Source organism: Carlito syrichta, unplaced genomic scaffold (genome assembly GCF_000164805.1).
Source record: "Carlito syrichta isolate Samal-C Ts95f unplaced genomic scaffold, Tarsius_syrichta-2.0.1 Scaffold310863, whole genome shotgun sequence".
NCBI lineage: Eukaryota > Metazoa > Chordata > Mammalia > Primates > Tarsiidae > Carlito > Carlito syrichta.
The window spans coordinates 18,879-38,023 of NW_007254959.1; the positions used below are offsets into that span (position 1 = coordinate 18,879).

Here is a 19,145-nt window from a genome sequence, read left to right on the forward strand (position 1 = left end):
CTTTTCTGGTAGGCTCACTGAATACTCTTTTTTCTAACAAAACAGAATCTACTGTTATTTTTAAATCACACAATATTTTGTTATAATTCTATAGAACCCTTTATATAGCTCTTATTCAATAATAGTTCCTTGGGTTTCTACTTTAATTGGAAAGTTCCTAATCACGTTAATATTTCAAATTATAAGGCGACTTCTTTATTAAATTCTTTCCAACTTTCTCATTTACAGTTTCAATGTGATTCCATAAAGCATGGCCATAATTTCAATACAGAATCTTCTTGGTATCAACTGGCGTTGCAGTTTATGTTTACATATCCTGCTGAGTGGATGGTGAAATATTCTTGGGAAAGAAACGGTCTTATTTATCTGTTTATCACCGGGATGTCATTCTATACTAAGTCTCCTTCAACATGCATTCTCATGGTACTCTACAGTTCCTCCCTCTGTAGCACTTATCATGACTGTAATGAAATAATTAACTGCAGTTAGTTAATCTCTGTCTTTCCTGATAGAATGATAACGTAACAATTTGCATTCACCTTTTCATGCTCACCACCTACAACAATGTTGGGAGATAACAGGTACCAATATAAACGTCCTAGATGTTTGAGCAGATAGAGGTATTCCTATAGCAGTGAACACCAATAACCTAGATAGCATTGAACCTGTCAAGTGATGATGATATCACATCGGTTTTCTCTCGTATGTCTCTCAGCTCAGAAGAATCCTGTTGAGAATATATAATCACAGTACCTTAATCCATGTCCTTGTTTCTCGTATATGAAGATATTCTTTGTTTCCTTTTTTTCTTTTTTTTTTTTGAGTTGCAGTCTCACTCTGTTGCCCAGACTGGAGTGCAGTGGCCGCTCCAGGCCACCGCAGCCTCGACCTGCTGGGCTCCGGCGATCCTTCCGCCTCAGCCTTCCAAGTAGCCGGAATTACAGGCATGCGCCACCACGCCCGGCTGATTTTTTTATTTATTGTAGAGATGAGGTCTCGCTGCCCAGGGGGGTCTCGAACCCGCAGGCTCAGGCAATCCACTCACCTCAGCCTCCCAAAGGCGCGGAATTACAGGCTGAGCCACTGAGCCCGGCAAGTCTTTGTTTTCATTTAATTTATGGTTGTTAAAAAATTCTTTGCAACCACTTACGGAGTGGCCCATGAAAATTAATGACTTTTCCTGATACTGTATTTTTCCTATCTATAAAGTAATGATAAATAGCAAATTCCAAATGGCATTTTCTGAGGTTTAAATGAGACACTGTAAATACCAGACGCGGTCTCTCCAAGTTGCCCGGATTGAGTGCTGCATATTAAATAATCGGTAAATTTCCTCCCTCCTCTATATTACCTCCATTCCTTCATTCTTTCTCTCCCTCTTTTCTCTCCTTTAGGCCTTCTTTGCTTCCTTCCTTCCCGCCTTCATTCTTTCCTTCCTTGCTTTTTTCCTTTCTTTCCTTCTTTTCACCTGTTCTTTTCTTCCTTTTTTCTCTTATCTAATAGAAGATTTTTTTTTTTTTTTTTTGAGTTGGAGTCTCACTTTTGTTGCCCAGGCTGGAGTGCAGAGGCACCCTCACGGCCACAGTAGTCAAGGCCAAGGCCTGCTGGGCTCAGGCGATCCTTCCACCTCAGCCTTCCAGTTAACTGGAACTACAGGTGCACGCCACCACGCCAGACTAGTTTTTGTGATTTACTGCAGAGACGAGGTCTCACCAAGTTGCCCAGGCTGATCTCGAACCCCCGGGCTCAGGCAATACGTTCGCCTCGGCCTCCCAAAGTGCTGGGATTACAGGCTGAGCCACCACTCCCGGCCAGAAGATAAATATAAATATTTTTTCTTTTTTCTTGGAGTTGGAGTTGGAATCTCACTTTGTCGCCCAGACTGGAGTGCAGTGGCACACTCACGGCCACCCCAGTGTCTACCTGCTGGGCTCTGCAGGTCTGTCCACCTCAGCCTTCCAAGTAGCTAGAACTACAGGCACGCACAACCACGCCCAGTCGGCTATTTTTTTATTTATAGTAGAGATGGGGTCTCTCCAAGTTGCCCGGAGTGGTCTCAAACCCACGGGCTCGGGCAATTCACTTACCTTGGCCTCCCAAAATGCTGGGATTACAGGCTGAGCCACCGAGCCTGGCCAAGATAAATATTTTTAAAGAATTGTGTTTTATTCATCTTATTATCTCTGGAATCTAGTGTTTTTGCTGATGTATGTTAAATACTCACTAGATATTGTTGGATTCATATCTGAATTTTCTGATATTAGGGTCCATTAATCTAAGGACCATGTTAATTAAATAAAATTATTTAAGAGAATTCAATATTTGAAGAGAGAGCTATCGTGAAAATATGCCTGTTTCCAAAATAATTTAAAAGAAGGGTGTACAACATACATTTTTGTTAATAATAAACTGCCTTAACGAAGATCAATAGTCATTTACTCAGCATAAAAGTTTTCCATTTGGAAAAATAAAAATACTTTAGAGAAGTTTCACTACTTTAGATTTTTCAGAATTGAGGATAAAGAATTGGTTGCTTTGATTTATAAGCAATCTGCCCGTGGTGCTATTTGTTTTCATGTTGGAGAGTGAGAGCTGGGGAATTTATCTTATGAGTATGAAGAGGGAAGTTGCATCGTAGTTCTGAAAGTGTCTATCGGCTATCTAGTCAAAAACAGAGACTAACAGTTTGAGGTTCCAATGGAAGGAAATTAAACCTTAAAATTGGCAGAGCAGGCAAACAATTAAAGATTAGCTTTTAAGAGAGTTGGCTTTTATGCGGGGTTAGAGGAAAGACAGACAAAAACAAAAGACCTAAGTGGGAACAAGAAAGAGAGCAATGTCTCAAATCTCATGAACACAATTCTGCACTGGAATCTGAAGTGTGGTCAATGAGGAACCTCTATTCTTCACCTTCCCTGGACCTCATGGTTGCCTGTGTTTTACCCCTCCCATTACAGCTACTCAGCTGTTATATCATAATTGGTTTTATTGTTCTTTCCTTTGTATTTATTTGTTGTTGCAGGACTATTTCTAAAAGACTAAAGTCAATTTCTGTCTTTCTTTACCCAGTGTAACTTTCTTTAAGCCATATGCATTATCTCCATCAATACTTCACATAAGAAGGAAGTCTACAAAAAGAAAAAAGAAGAAGAAGGAAAGACAAAACAAATGGGAGAACTAAAACACTGGGGCCTTTATCAAGAATCTGCCAGTTTCTTCGACATGGTTCATGTGCTTTCAAAAATGTTTTGCAATCAAAATTATGATAAAGACCTTTCTCTTTTTTTGCCAAGAAGTGGTGTCGTGTGTGTGTGTGTGTGTGTGTGTGTGTGTGTGTGTGTAGCTCTTTTCTTTCATTTTTTTTTTCCTTTTTATATTTAGGGTAGGAAAAAAGACATTGAACACTGTAAAAACACCTCACTCAGAAAATCACATTGAATGTTAAACACAGATCAGCGTTTTAATCTGAATTCTGTATTATGAAATTATAAGAGAATAATTTAACAGTTTCAGTTATCTGCAGAGTAAGCCTAGATTGAGATATGTTTGCATCGATGTTTTGGCAACATCAATAATACTACTTCTCTCCGAGGCCTGAAAAAATTACTTTAGGGGAAATTGGTATGGTAATAGCTTTGTGGAGAGGTATTTTGCTTCCAAGTGCTAATTCCTATGCAGTAATAAATACTTATGATACTGTGGTCAACTTTGTGAGTGAAGTACTAGAGTAAACTAATAAGCTCCTAAGTGTCACACAACTGCTTTCTTTGTTCTTCTCCTTCTTCCTGTCCAGCCTGTTCTGCTGATTCCAAAAACAGAGCAGTGTCCGGTGAACTTAAGCAGGAAGTTTTATATAAAGTGATACCTTCTGGAAAAGTAATAGGAGAGGTGATAATGTGATTGGTGGATCCCATGGTACTCGTTCCAAAAAGTAATTGATCTCCCATTGTGTATGCCTATAAAAGAAACTACAGGCAGATGTAGAGCAGAAGGAAGGAAAGAAAGTAAAAAAGCCAACACAGTTGATTTCTAGTGACAGAGAGATTGAGATAAAGAGAGAAAAACATTTTTAGCGTTCAGGCATTGAGATAAAATGGTTCCTATTATTCTGCTGAGCACCTTTTTGCTTCATTTTGCTGCTGCTGTGGCTTCAGAACCGTAAGGAAGTGTTATACTCTCTACTTATATCAAAGTACTCATAAAAATTACCTTACTAAATATGTTTCATGTTAAAATTTTACCATTTCAACTTCTGAGACTGAGTGCTGGTTTTCCCTATACATTTTAAGAATTAAAAAGGAAATTGATGTCTTTTTCTTAAGATACTTCTCTCTGTTTTCCCATTTATTGTACTACTGTCTATGAAAAATGTGTGTTTCAGGAGTATTTCAATAAGCTAAAATTGATTTTTGTAGAGATTCTCTATTTTCCCCATACTTGTTAAGAGTGTTGCTTACTTTCTTTGCATAGGCAATATATCCTGTGGGTCTCCTCTGTGATGCAGAGTCATTTTACAGAAAAAGCTTGTCTCCACCTCTTAAACCTGAATGAATCTGTATCCTTGAGTGTTGTCTTAGAATATGATGGATCCAATACCACTATTTTTGACCAGTTTGTGGAAGAGGATATCTTCTATGCTTGTGCAAATTTCAAGGTGAGGCACTAAACTTGACATTTCAGAACTTCACATGGAAGGATAAAACTAATTTTTAAACATTATTTTTAGAGAAATAACAAATCTTGATTTTGGATGAATTGTGGAAGGTAAGGAGGAAAAATTGAGAATTCTTGAGAGGAAAGAAATAAAAGGAAAGTTTGAACATGCAACAAAAACTCTTCTATTATAAAGCGTAATAATGAGATAATCACTGCTTTTTAGACAATAAAATTGTTCCACAATGTGGGGAAAGAGAAGAGACTGTAAAAGGAATAAGGGTTGGGACTCAGGGCAACAAAAAACAAAAATAAAAGGCAAGAAGGCATAAAAATAAGTTTAGAAGAAATCATCCTCATGCCAAATAAAAGAACTGTAACAAGTGATCACCCTCTTATTAGGAAATAATGGGTTTACAAGTCTCTTTTAGTCTCAGAAACCAAATGAAGACTTTGTTCACCATCCTAACATCTAAGAATAATTTTCCCATTCTCTGCTCTTTCACATAAACAGGTCTCTCAGAAGTCCTCTGAACAACTGGCATTTGTGACCTTGTTGGCTAAGGGAGACACTCTTGAAATCTCTGAGAGAAGATCTGTAGTAATCACTTCAGAGGAGACAGTAACCTTCATACAGACAGATAAGTCCATTTATAAATCTGGAGAGAATGGTAAGTTAATATTTGTGTTTCACTTGTATCATTAACTTCAAAGATGCATTCTCCAAATCAAGAGCAATTCAAACACATGAATTTTAGTCTTAAGTTTATCCTTAACATCATGGGATTGTGAATTTCTAGAATTCTTATTGGTTGTCCAGATCAATTATGAAATAGTACCCTCCAATTCCAGTAACTGGATGTTTTGCTTCATAAAATTTTGCATGCCATCTTCATTGTTTACACGTTGTAGTACTGGCCTGTATAATACAATTGCTACAAGCGTGGGATGTGGAGGACAATTGTTTGATTTGAATCGTCGCTCAATAATTTACCAATTGGGCAAGCTAATTAACCCGCTTTTTTAGGCTAATTATTTCATCTTATAAAAATTGTTGTGAGAATAAAATAAGATAGCCAATGTAAACTTGAGCCAAGTGCATAGTAATGACCCTGTATATGATTCATATTATCATTATTATTCATAGTAGTTGAAGTAATCATAAATCTGATAACATAGAAAGTCCTTCCATTTTCTTTATTACTGCTGTAAGTAAAAGGTAACAGAAAGAACATCAAACTAGGATTCAGAGACCTTAGTTTGGTCTCAGTTCTATCAATAAATTATTGACTTTTGCCAAGTAAGTTCTAATCTTTTGTACTTAGTTTTCTCATTTGTATAATTAAAGGATTTGGTGAAAGCATCTATCCATTTTGTTCTAATTAATATAATATGTTTCTATAATTTATTAAAAATAAATAAAATAAAGTCAGAATTCTTATAGTGAGATTTTTACTGAATTATATTCTCTTTTCTGGATTTACTAAAATGCTATGATGACAGTTATGTATAGAAAAGTAGTTTAAACAGTTTTTCTGGAGTTATGCAAAAATTAATGTAATGTTTGCTAGCATCAATATATTTTTCCAGGAAAATTATATTTGTCTCCTACCATACGTATTTCACATTTGTTTTTCTATGACTAATTCTGTGACCAATTCTGAAGATATCACTGTGGACTGTTAGGGTAAAAGTTTCCAGTAGTGGTATCTGCTAGTGTCAGCCTTAGTCACAGCAGAGCATCATAAATAGAGAAATCACAAATGTGCAATAATGTGTAAAGGATAAAGTCAGAGTCAGGTGAGAAGGGAGCATGATATTTCATGGTAGCAAGGCAATTAATTTCTATGTCTATTTATAAGCAATCATACCTGGGAGGAAAATAACAAATAAATATATTGTGTCTATATCTATATATATCCTCTTCTTTATTATTTTTTTAGTTCAATTTCGCATTGTGACACTGGATACTAAGCTCAAGCCTATTGAAGAGTTGGTGAGTTTAATATTTTCTAATGGTGCAATGAGCTTTACATTAATTAAACCTATTATTATACAAAGTGTCTTCAGGAAGCCTTCCATATGAATGAAAATAAGATTTCAACATGAAGAATATATAGGTACAGCTTCAAAACTGACCTCACATTTACATGTAAACATTTCATTTATAGTGAGTTGGTTATACATTTTTCAGGTCTTTTCAATTATTTAAAGGAAACATAGGTTGCATGGAACCTGCTTCCTACTTCCCAGAAAAAATGTGGGATTTATTTCACATTTTCTTGACATCTTCAGCTGGAGAAGCTTTGTTTTCTGAGAGTGAGAGCTAAGTTCCAAATATAATAATCATATTGCCTGTAATCCCGCACCTTGGGAGACTGAGGTGAGTGGATTGACTGAGCCCGCGGGTTCGAGACCCACCTGGGCAACTTGGTGACACCTCATCTCTACAAATAAATCAAAAATTAGCCGGGCGTGGTAGTGCACACCTGTAGTTCCAGCTACTTGGAAGGCTGAGGCAGAAGGATCACCAGAGCCCAGCAGGTCGAGGCTGCGGTGGCCGGGAGCAGCCACTGCACTCCAGTCTGGGCGACAGAGTGAAACTCCAATTCAAAAAAAAAAAAGAGAGAGAGAAAAAATATTATAATTCAATATTTGGTGAAAAGAAGAATGTACTATTACAGTATTAATCTGCATTTTTTTTCCTCTTTCAGTATCCTTTAATCACAATTCAGGTAAGAGATTTGCTTTCCACATTCATTTCTTATACTACTAGATGAAGATGTTGTGTTTTTATTTTTTATTTTTCATGCTTGGAAATTAAGATGACCAAAATTAGAAGGAGTCTTTATGTGCATAAACAGTATAATGCATTAGTGAAGATTTAAAGGGCTGTGGTTTTTAGTGTAGGCTGTGTAGCAAATGCAATATCTTGATTTTTCAGAAAATAAAAGACTGAGCTCTCTCTAAGGGATGTTTTATGTTTGAAATTGCTTAATTTTGGCTTCTGGTACTTCTCAGTCTTAATTTAGTCACATCTTGTTTTAAGGAAATAGAAAACGCAAACATCTAAAAGTTAAGAAATGCAAAAAGGTGAAATTGTAAAATGGACTTTTTGCTTTCAAAAAATAGAGTCTCCTCCTACCAGTTCCAGTCTCTGGAGTAGTACAGTCTTCAGACTTATTTGAAGTTGTATGTCTATCGGTAAATAAATTATATCAAACAACTGCAACATATATGTTTTAATCTCTACATCATATAATATATGCCATTATTGTTAGCTAATTCTGATAATTAATGCACAGAGATCTACGGTCATCATTATGTGTGTAAATATATACTTCAGACAGTCTTTTTCATAATTCACACTCTCGTGACTTTCTTATTTGGGTGAAAAATAGCTCATCTTTATAGTAGAATAAATATTATGCCAGCTAGTTATTTTCATGTTTTGCACCTTATTGGTAATCTATATATGGTATTAGCTTTACATCCTGATTCAAATAGTATTGTGTTATATTGAAAGTAACAGAAGCTTAACAATCAGTAACGTAAATGAGTAAAGATTTGTTTTCACAAACCACTACGTCTGAGTGTAGGCACTTCAGGGTTAGAACAACAATATTACCAACAACCCAGGTTTCTACTTAACTTCTGCCATCCTATATGTGTGATTTTATTTTTAGTGCCAGACTTATGTAAACTGCAATATCCTGAAAGTAAATAAAGGAGAAAGAGTGGCATTATCACCCTTTTTTGCACCTATTGGTATGAGTCCACTCTATTTTGGAGCATGCACATAAAGTTTTTAATTCTTTAATTATGTAACTCTGGTTCAGAAAGATCAAAATAAAAAGCATTAATAATAAAATATCATTAATGTTTTGGGGCTTAAAAAAGGACATACTTTAAGACTGAATTTGTACACATTGACAAAGTTATGTTGTTTTTGCCAGTTAAGATAATCAGCTTAATAAAATGGTATGACCTTTTTTCTTCCAATAACTATAGAAAGTATCCAAAATATAGAAGAAAAGGATAATACTCCCATAAAACTTGTTTTTTTATTTGTTCATTATTTTCTAGGATCCTCAAAACAATAGGATTTTTCAATGGCAAAATGTGACATCTTTTCGATATATTACCCAACTTTCATTCAAACTGATTTCAGAACCAATGCTTGGAGATTACTTAATTGTTGTGGAAAGAAAATCAGGAAAGATACTGACACACCAATTTACTGTTAAGAGATACGGTAACTTTGTAGTTGTAATTGGTAGTTGTCCCCTGTAAATAGAGCTTAAAGTACTGAACAACACAACTTTTATGTTAGACTTAGGCAAATGTGTTTTTTTGGTGATCTTCCTTTCTTGACTTTGTCTTCTTTATCATAAATACTTTCTTGCTCCTCACTTCTTCCCCTATATCCTTATTCTGATCCTTTCCTTTTTTTTTTTCCCCCTAGAAAATATCCCATTTTCTAGAATTCGGACAATCTTAGGAAAAAGCTGAGAGATTACAATAGAAAAAAAGTGAAATGCTGAGGCTAGGGAAGAAAAAAGAAGGAAAGAATTAATCATTAATGAGACACCATCACATAAGTGTGGTAGACTGCTGCCATACAGAATTTTAGGGCAATTGAAACATGGTCTGTTCAGACGTACATAAAGGGAAGACTTGTGTATGGGAGTACACTGAGTTACACAATGTAACTCTTTTTGCTCACCAGTGGTTGTAGGGGCTAAAGTATATTTCTGTTTGTTTCCAGAGCTGCCCAAGTTTGAAGTTACAATTAGTGTACCACAGACAGTAACCATTTCAGATGATGAATTCCAAGTAAATGCATGTGCTAAGTAAGTGTTTATTCAGGAGATTTGTTTTGCCTTCACAGGTAAACAAGAAACTCAGAGAGAATGAGAAATCAGATTAACCATGTAACTTTAATTATTTACATGCTTGCATTAATATGATTAGAGAAGTAATAAATTATCATTGTAAAATCTTTTTAAAATGTGGAGAAAAACATGAGGAATTACCTGTAATTAATTCTACCAACTGCCAGAAATATCGTGATTTATCTTCCCCTAATTTTTAATGAATATTTTCCATGACTGCAATCATACTTTTCCTTTTCACAGTAATTTTTAAAATATGTCGTCATAACATGCCAATGTTTTCATAAATTTCAGTTTTTTGGTATATAAACATATGTGGCTATACCAAATTGATTTAATTTTTGTCTTAATTCATAACATGTAGGCTGTACTATTTTGTTCCCTTAGTAATTAATAATTTCATAGTATATGTCTTGGCCTATAAATATATAATAAGTAGATTTTGAATTAAAAATTATCTACTTAAGAAAGATTACTATAAGTGGAATTACCAAGAAAAAATATGCAACTTTCTTTAGTTTTTTTATGCTATATTGCTCATGAATCGTGTTGTGCAAATGTGAAATTCCAGCAGCTGGTCTCAAAGTATCTGCCTTATTGAATCTTCACTTTTTTCATTAAATCTCCACTTTTTTCAGTACATAAAATAAGCTATCAGAATGTCATAATGAAGATAAGACATCTTATCAATTTAATTTGAATTAATTTGAATCCTCTTACTGTCAAAAATTTTTATATGATTTGAGAAATTTGTATTTTCTTTTTGGGAAATTATTTTTAGTGCCTTTTATCCTTTTTTAGTGTAACGTCTTTTCTCCAATTTCTAATAATAATAAAAAACAACTAATATTTTTTAGTGCCAATTAGTGTGTTAAGCATTACAATTCTATGAGAAAGGAGTTATTATTATCTCTATTTTATAAAGAAAGTTATATGGCACAGAGTATTGAAATAACTTATCAGTATTAATGGAGCTTTTTGATGGCAGAACTAAGATTTAGACTTAGGCTGTTTGGTTTCAGAGCTAATCTCCTAATCAATAACTGTCATACTTTATATAAAGTTAGAAATATTAATATTTGCCATACTTACTAAACATTTTTGAACTAATTGATGACATGAAAATTATCTGGTTTTGAATGTTTTCAGCAGTGTACTAAAGATACAGTGGGTAAAGTGCTGTCTAATCAGCATGTAGAGGTAGTTCTTAAGGATGTCCCAAAGAAACTTGGGAACCCATTTTGAGCTGGGTTTTGGGGGGAGGGTTAGTAATATTTAAAATCTCCTTTGGGTCCTAGAAAAATAGTCATAAAACTTTTCTGAGGTTCAATAAAGAGTAGTTGAACATGTGCCAAAATTTAATTATGTAATAGATGAGAAATTGTAGGCTATCAATGTTAAAATAAATGAGATAATATAAGTTTGGAGAAATCCAGGATCCTAAACTGGCCTCACTAGAACAACCCTACACAAAGTCAGGACTTTCAATAGCATTAGCACGTATAATTTATCTATCTGATCAACGATGTGCTAAAAAGGTGCAATACCTAGAAGGGAAAGTCGAAATGCTTCTCAAGCATGGTCTTTAAAAAAGACTTGCTAATCAAATGCCAGCAGGGAACTTGTTCTTTGATATTATGTTGGGTTATAACTCATTATTCTGACTTCTTGAAACTTCTTTAACATTATAATCTAGACAGACTTGACATTAAGTGATAAGTGAGGATCAGCTGTGATAATGCAACATGGCCAGGCAACTAGAGGGGAACTATGCTTGCTACAAAATTATCTCTGGGCAGGCTATGAGAGCACTCGTCTATAAGTTAATAACAATGAAGAACAAGTTGTATGATATGGTCTGAGTATTACATCTGTAGTATTTCCTGGGATTTGGCTTGGAATGGATTGAGAAACCAATGGTAAATTAGATAATCTTCGTAAACAATCTCAGAGATGAATTAGGTTTCTAAGAGGGAAGAAAATTTACCTATAGGCAAATACATTTTAATAAACGGCGTTAGTATCCTTCAAAAGCTTTTCAAATTACAAAGGGACAATGCTTATTCTGTCCTGTGTGAAGATTTAAGCTATAAGTCTCGTGAGTATACGTTAACCTATATGTGTAGATAACACTAAGTATAGATAACACTATGATAACAGTTTTATTTTATAAATAAAGGACGTTAATAAATAATAAGAAACGTTCAGGTATAACTTCTGTGACTGGATCATAGTCTGGCCTCTACTTGATAATCAGAACTGACCGGATGATTTTAAGCATTAGGATTGATTCAAAAACTCTGAAGCATTAAGAATTTTTAAACCTCTCGTGACTTCAGACCTGCCTGGCTGTCAAAGTCGCCAAGGACACGGGTCACTCCTGCCTTACACCAACTCCACCAGGACCGCAGGGGAAGGAGAACTCAGTTGTGCCTGTGCTTCAAATAAAGCTATGTCTCTAATTTTTTAAAAAAGAATTTTTAAGAAACAAAAAAGTAAAACATGGAATACAAAGTGCACAAACTGTAGCCTGAGGCAGATCTGAATATGAATTTCAGTTTCATCAATTACAATATGAAAAATGAGTTAGTTGATCTCAATTTACTAACTAGGGTCACTAAGAAAAATAAATGAACTAATGTATGTAAACACTTCATATATATCAGTTCGACAAATAGAAAAAAATGTTTTATAATCTATAAATTTAATAATACTCAGTTTTATTATATACCAGTTTTACGTTTGTTATCTGTTTTTCTAAATATCAGTAGAAAGTATCCTCAAGTAACAAAATAAAAACTTGAATTGACTGGATTGGATTTTGGTTGAAACTTTTTAAAAAACTTGTATTGCGGTATTTTTGTGTGTCTCTTAGGAGAAAATAAGACACTTAACCCCTTGACTTTTGGTCAAAGCATAACTAGTTTACTTTATGCCAACCCCATTTAAAATGTTGATCTGAAAATATTTCAAGATCCTGAATCATCCAAGAATGATTTATTTACGTATATATTTTCTACTAAAGAATACCGCAGCCAACTTTTATATTTCTGTCAAATTAAAATATAAAACGTGCCTTTTATAGCTTTTGATACCAAGAAGATGTTTAATAGATGGTAGATGTTGGTGATGTTTTGTTTTGTTTTTTTGCTACCTCCTTATTATGTTATTAAAATAGTTTTAAGGAAATAAAAATATATATATAAATTTTATAAACTCAATTTAATTATAAAATTGTATTCTGTGAGATTTTAGATTATTTTAGATTCTACATCACCTTGAATTTGAGTTTTAAAAAGGCAGTCAAATTTTCCTTACAGAGCAAATGTCCAATTTAACCTAAAATCTATGAGGAATCCAAAGAGAATTCCTAAATGAAACTGGTTAATCTGGGTTACTCATAGTTTAGAGATTTCACACATAATTTCCAAAGAGGAACATAAGATATTGCTATGATATTATTTACCTATAACTGCAAGTACACCTTCTCCCATTAGGTATACGTATGGCCAACCTGTACAAGGAAAAACCCAAATCCGAGTGTGCAGAGAATTTTTTACTTCAAGCAATTGTGAGAACAACAATGAAATATGTGAGCAATTTGTTGCAGAGGTACAGACCATAATTTTTACTCCAAACAAAAGTTTTCGCTTATTTTTTATTCCTATTCATCTTTGATTTTATTTATGAAAGGTGCTTAACAGTACTATTCTTATTTTGTGTATAGTGGAGGTTGTAGCTAACTAAGGTAAAGAATGAGAAAATACAGTGCTTAGGGAGAGTCTCTTTTTCTTTAGGCCATGTGAATTGTTATCCACCTAGATATTTTAAGAATTTTTAGAATTTCAATGTCTTGGTGTCTTCCCTGATTTTTCTTTACAGAATCATTAGTTATCCTTTAAATAAATGAGCCCGTGATATTACCACACAACATAGAATCGTTCTCATGAAAACAGAATAGATGTTCTTCTTTGCAGGCATCTGCAATTCAGAGCATCCTCATTTATTGCTCCAGATTTATAGTTACAGTGAAGCCACCATTTGTTTTCTCCATCAATAGCATTTTAACCTTAAGTGAACAACTTTACCTATCCTTCTGAGGATTGCAAGACTTCTTTTTTAAAAATGCTTAATTTTTTCTAAAATTATTATTATTATTTTTTTTTTTGAGTTGGAGTCTCACTATGTCGCCCAGACTGGAGGAGGGCAGCGGCCACTCCCGGCCACCGCAGCCTTGACCTACTGGACTCCGGCGATCCTTCCGCCTCAGTCTTCCAAGTAGCGGGAATTACTGGCATGCGCTACCACGCCCGGCTGATTTTTTGATTTACTGTAGAGATGAGGTCTCGCCAAGTTACCCAAGCGGGTCTCGAACCTGCAGGCTCAGGCAATCCACTCACTTCAGCCTCCCAAAGGCGCGGGATTATAGGCTGAGCCACCGAGCCCGGCTAAAATTCTTAAAGTTAATCTGTGATTATGTTCTAAAATTAAAAATGTTTTCTTCCAGATATATACTGAGTTGTGTCAGCACCTATCTTAAACAATTTTATTCTTTTTATTCAAGATCATGCTTATAAAAGGTTCATGCTTCATCCTTATTTTTATTATTTTCTTTCCTGTATTTTTTGTTTTTCTAAATCATTTCTTTTAGCTTTCATCTTATTAATTCCTTTTTCTAATATTTTAATTGATTTTGTTGGATTTTTTAAAATATATGTTAGCTGTTTCTTTCAGTAATAAACACATTTCTTACTTCACATTTTTCTTTTACTACAGTCTTATGCCATTGATTTTGATGAAAAGCATTTTTTTCCTTTACCCTAATATCTAGATTCTTATTGACTTACCTTATATTTTTTCTTTGATACAAGGATTACTGAAAATATTTTTTTTCTCAATTTCAAAGCAATTAAGGTTCTTCTGGTCACTTTTTGTTATTTCATTTGAATTTGACTATATTATAATTAGGCAAAGTAAAGTAGCTTTTTCTGTAGTTGTTGATGCAATAGCTGATGGTTTGAGGAGCAATACTTTAGAACTAGAATCCCTAGTTAGCTCCATTGTCTTTTAGCTTTTTGACCTTGAACATGCTATAAAATGTACCTGTTTCAGTTTATTCATCTATATAATGAGGATAATTATAGTGCTCAGCTCTTAAGAGAGTCTTGAGGATCAAATAAATTGATATAACCTCCTAACAATTTTAATGTAAATAAGCACTTTTCATTATAAAATATAACTAAATCCATATTTCTGTAATTATTGATATTACTGATGAAAGATTACCTATAGATTTTTCTTATTCTAGTGAGCACTTTACCTCAAAAAGTGTTTGTTTTGATGTTACACATTTGATGAGTTATTCTGTTCCATTTGTTTTTAGTGCCTTTCAAGATAATGATAAATTCTTACTATTAAAATATCATTCAGCTTCATTTCATCCTTTTATCTCTTTCTGTCTACAATGTTTCCAGAAGAATTTCCTTGAAATCTAAAATATAGGTTACCTTCCTACCTTGTTTGAAATGCTGATGCAAATATTTTCCTCCTCCTTCTTGTCTTCCTTCTTTAATTCTTTGGTCATATCAAGTTTATGGGGTGAAACCATAGGGGGAGTGCTGTTATATATCTATGCTAAAATTATGTACCTTAAAGATATATTTTTAAAACTCTTGGATCCCTAATTTTTTCATCACGTTTTCTTTTATTTTTCAGTTGAAAAGTGGTTGTATTTCTCAAATAGTAAATACAAAAGTCTTCCAACTCTATCGTTCTGGATTTTTCATGACATTTCATGTCACTGTAATTGTTACAGAATTTGGGACAGGTAATGATTGTATTTAATGGACGATCAGGGAATATATGGCAGCTTATTTGCATTGGCAAGTGCAAAAATTATTAGTGAGACATTTACAAGATTGTACATAGTGAGTATGCAATAAATATTTGTTAGAATTTTAAAAGGGTAACTCAAACTTAATAATTTAATTTAGGGTGGGGAAACCAGATTTAATTACTAATTATTTCTTGTAACTTAGAAAAGTGTATGGAATTAATTTATGCAGTGCTTTATATAAATATATTTGATCAATATTTTGGTGATATTAACAATGGGTAAATTTGTCACAATTATATTGTTGTTAATAGTAAGTTAGCTAGGTACGTTTTCCTCTGTTTAATCACTTGCTTTGGCATTTTTATTTACTGTACTCTCAGATATTTTTCAAATATGGTAAAATTCAAAATGCATAGTTATCTTGCAGGTGCGAAAAAGATTTCAGAAAGTGAAAGCCTTATATCTGAGATGTCTATGATATTCCCCATCTGTCTACAAGCCAGAACTAAATAGACAAGCAGGAGGATGAAACATAAGTGTTTTGTCTCCTGCTTCTGATTAAAACATTTTCATATTAATTTTATTATTCAAGTTCATGTATATGATAATCACATAATGCATAGTGTGCTGGAACATATTTCAAAGCATCCACTCCTCTCTTTCAATATAAAGCGAGAATATAATTCTGTGTATAGAAAGTTCTTACATGTGACCTAAGCTATTTGTTCTTTTGAATTTTTTGATCAATTAAATTCTCCCTCACATTGTGTTAATTATTTCTTACAGGTGTACAGATGAGTGAAAAGAGTTTGATTTTTATCACTCAATTGCTTGGAAGTGTGACTTTTGAGAACATGGACCCTTTCTACAGAAGAGGGCTTTCTTATTTTGGAACTGTAAGTTTAATCGATATCTGCCTGGGGAAGGGGGACACACATCATTGATAAGGGTACCTACACAGCCAATATTGGTATACCTAGCCCTGAATTGTACCCCACAATTTTAAATAAACATTAAAAGAGGAAAAAAAGTACACATTCTCATTTCATTTTCTTAGGTCACAGTTTTTTCCCTTTGCAAATTTCTGGTCACTTTTTTCTCCTTTCATAATACATTTATGGCATTACTGTGTCTGATACACTAGAAAAAGTCATAGTCTGAAAGAAAGCAATAGATAAAATTATAGCTGTTTCTATATTGTATATACTCTCTCTATATATATATATATAAATATATATATTTATATACACACACACACTTATATTTAATAGAGTATCTTGCTGCCTATTGGAATTTTTAAAAATTATAGGTAAATGATCACATTTATGAATAAAAATGTACTCTGTAAAAATGTAAAAATTTTATATTTTAAGTTGTATTGACTCTTATTTTTTTGTACAGCTTAAATTTTCTGGTCCCAACAATGTACCTATGGTGAGCAAGTTGTTGCAACTGGAGCTCAATAATAAATTTATAGGAAATTACACCACAGATAAAAATGGTGAAGCTCAGTTTTCTATTGACACTTCAGACATACTTGATCCAGAGTTCAGCCTGAAGGTAAGATATCAAAGATTAGATGAAGACTGATATCTCACGGAGGATTTCGGTGTTAGAAATTTTGAACATGCTTGTATACATGTTTAAATCCATGTTAACCCTGAATTGTACCTCACATTTTTAAAACACAATTTTTTAACAAAAGAAATTTTAAACATTAGGAATCTCTTTAAAATATAACTTGATTGAAAATGTTTTAATAAAGTTTCAAATTTTAGTTTATTTCACATGATTTGCTTGTTCATTAAATGGTATATAAGACACACGTTCAAGAGGAAGACAAGCTAATAGTCTATTACAATTGTTAGAAAATCTCTAATAATTAGAATTATTATCTGACAAACTATAAACATCTTGAGGGTAGTTTTACTTTCTTTCTTCGACCATTTCATACATAGGTAGGGGGATAATATGATTTCTTTTGTTCCTGCTGCTTAAACAGAATTTTGCAGTTAAATAAATTTCTCAGTATTTAAATGTAGCTGAAAGAAACAAGGCTTAAGCCCAATTCTCTGACTTCAGTTATAGAGTAAAAACAAAACAATTCTTTATCAACCTAATGAAGTATCTTTAGGCTTTAACCCCTTTCACTTTCTTTTGTCATATTAGGCTACATATATCCGACCTAAGAGCTGCTATCTTCCCAGCTGGTTGACGCCTGAGTATGCAGATGCTCATTTCTCAGTCTCACGCTTTTACTCCCGAACCAACAGCTTTCTGAAGATTGTTCCTGAACCAAAGCAGCTTAGATGTAATCAACAGAAGATAGTCACTGTGCATTACTCTCTAAACAGTGAAGCATATAAGGATGACTCAAATGTAAACTTCTTCTATTTGGTGAGTCTTAGCTAGTGGATTCTTGGAATCCTGTCTAATCGCAAGTCTGTTCAGCACAATATAGCTCAATACATCAGTCATGTCATGGTCATCTGAGTGCCTAGGGTAAGTATTAAGTGTCAGACATTGTTATAAGGGTTTTATAAGCTAACTTGTTTAAGCAGTCTTATGATTATCTTCATTTTGCAGATAAAGGAACAAGTCAAAAATGCTAAACAACTTAAGCCACAAAGTTAATGAGTAATGAAGACATATTAGAAGTCAGACAGTCGAGACAATTTCAGAGCTTTATGTGTCTATCACCTTGCACCGTGCATTGCACATTGTTCACAAAATTTCTAGTATAGAATAGGCTCTCAATTGATTATAGTCATTTTCTCTGCTCTTTTCCAACTTATGCAAATCCATTTTTAATATTGTTTGTGGAAGCTGCCTTATCTTGCGGAGTAGAATTATTATCAGACAATTCATTACCTAATGATTATTGTACTGATAATATGATGTGATATTAGATAATATGTATTGTGTTTTTTGTTGTTGTTGACCTACACAGATGATGGTTAAAGGAGCTATCTTCCTCAGTGGACAAAAGGAAATCAGAAACAAAGGTATATATATATATTACATTCTTTTTTTAATTATGTACTCTACCTTCATTTTTTTTTTCTTTTTAAGAAAATATAGTGATAGAGTCAAAAAGTTAGGAAGAGCTCTTATTTCAATCTGTAGATGAAGGATAATAGCATGGCCCAAGATAAGCTACTACATATTTTGATAAAGGAGGTTTCAATCTACTTCTATTATCGCCAAGTTATCAAAATACATTACAGAAAAGTGATATCCCAAATCCCAGAATCGTTATCACCTAAATTACACAGTATTCTTTATTTGTATAGGTACTTCCCATTATTTAATTTACTTGCCTTTAAAACAAAGCCCACTTTACTCTTTCTATTTATGAGCTTTATTCTCTTTTATCTATCTAAGTGTACCCAGTGATCCAGGAAACTTTTGGCATTGTATCTGTTGATTTCCTATTTACCCAGCCTGGAATGGAAACTTCTCATTCCCAATCAACATCAGTGCTGATCTGGCTCCTGTGGCCGTCATGTTTGTCTACACCCTTCACCCCAGTGGGGAAATTGTGGCTGACAGTGTCAGATTCCAGGTTGACAAGTGCTTTAAAAACAAGGTGATGTTTCTTCTCTGTCTGATCTGTCCAAAGTGAAAAGTATGAACAGTTTGCTTCCTGTTGTATTCTTCTTATCTGACTCCTTTAACCTTTACATAGTTTAGTGTTGGTATAATTACATTATTAGAGTATGACAGAATCACCACACAGAATGCATACTCTGGTAGCAGTG

At 33.7% G+C, this 19,145-nt stretch overlaps 1 protein-coding gene across 1 annotated transcript in view; it reads left to right on the forward strand.

Annotated features, from left to right (window-relative positions):
* Window positions 1-4,093: 4,093 nt before the first annotated feature.
* The window catches only part of LOC103270934 (ovostatin homolog 2), a 51,544-nt gene continuing 36,492 nt past the window's right edge, over window positions 4,094-19,145 (forward strand). Inside the window, 13 exon segments of the mRNA XM_021717748.1 lie at window positions 4,094-4,158; window positions 4,471-4,654; window positions 5,168-5,338; window positions 7,368-7,388; window positions 7,786-7,857; window positions 8,740-8,908; window positions 9,422-9,506; window positions 13,046-13,160; window positions 15,264-15,375; window positions 16,171-16,280; window positions 16,786-16,944; window positions 17,554-17,795; window positions 18,778-18,973. Coding sequence (XP_021573423.1) covers window positions 4,094-4,158; window positions 4,471-4,654; window positions 5,168-5,338; window positions 7,368-7,388; window positions 7,786-7,857; window positions 8,740-8,908; window positions 9,422-9,506; window positions 13,046-13,160; window positions 15,264-15,375; window positions 16,171-16,280; window positions 16,786-16,944; window positions 17,554-17,795; window positions 18,778-18,973 — 1,701 coding nt within the window.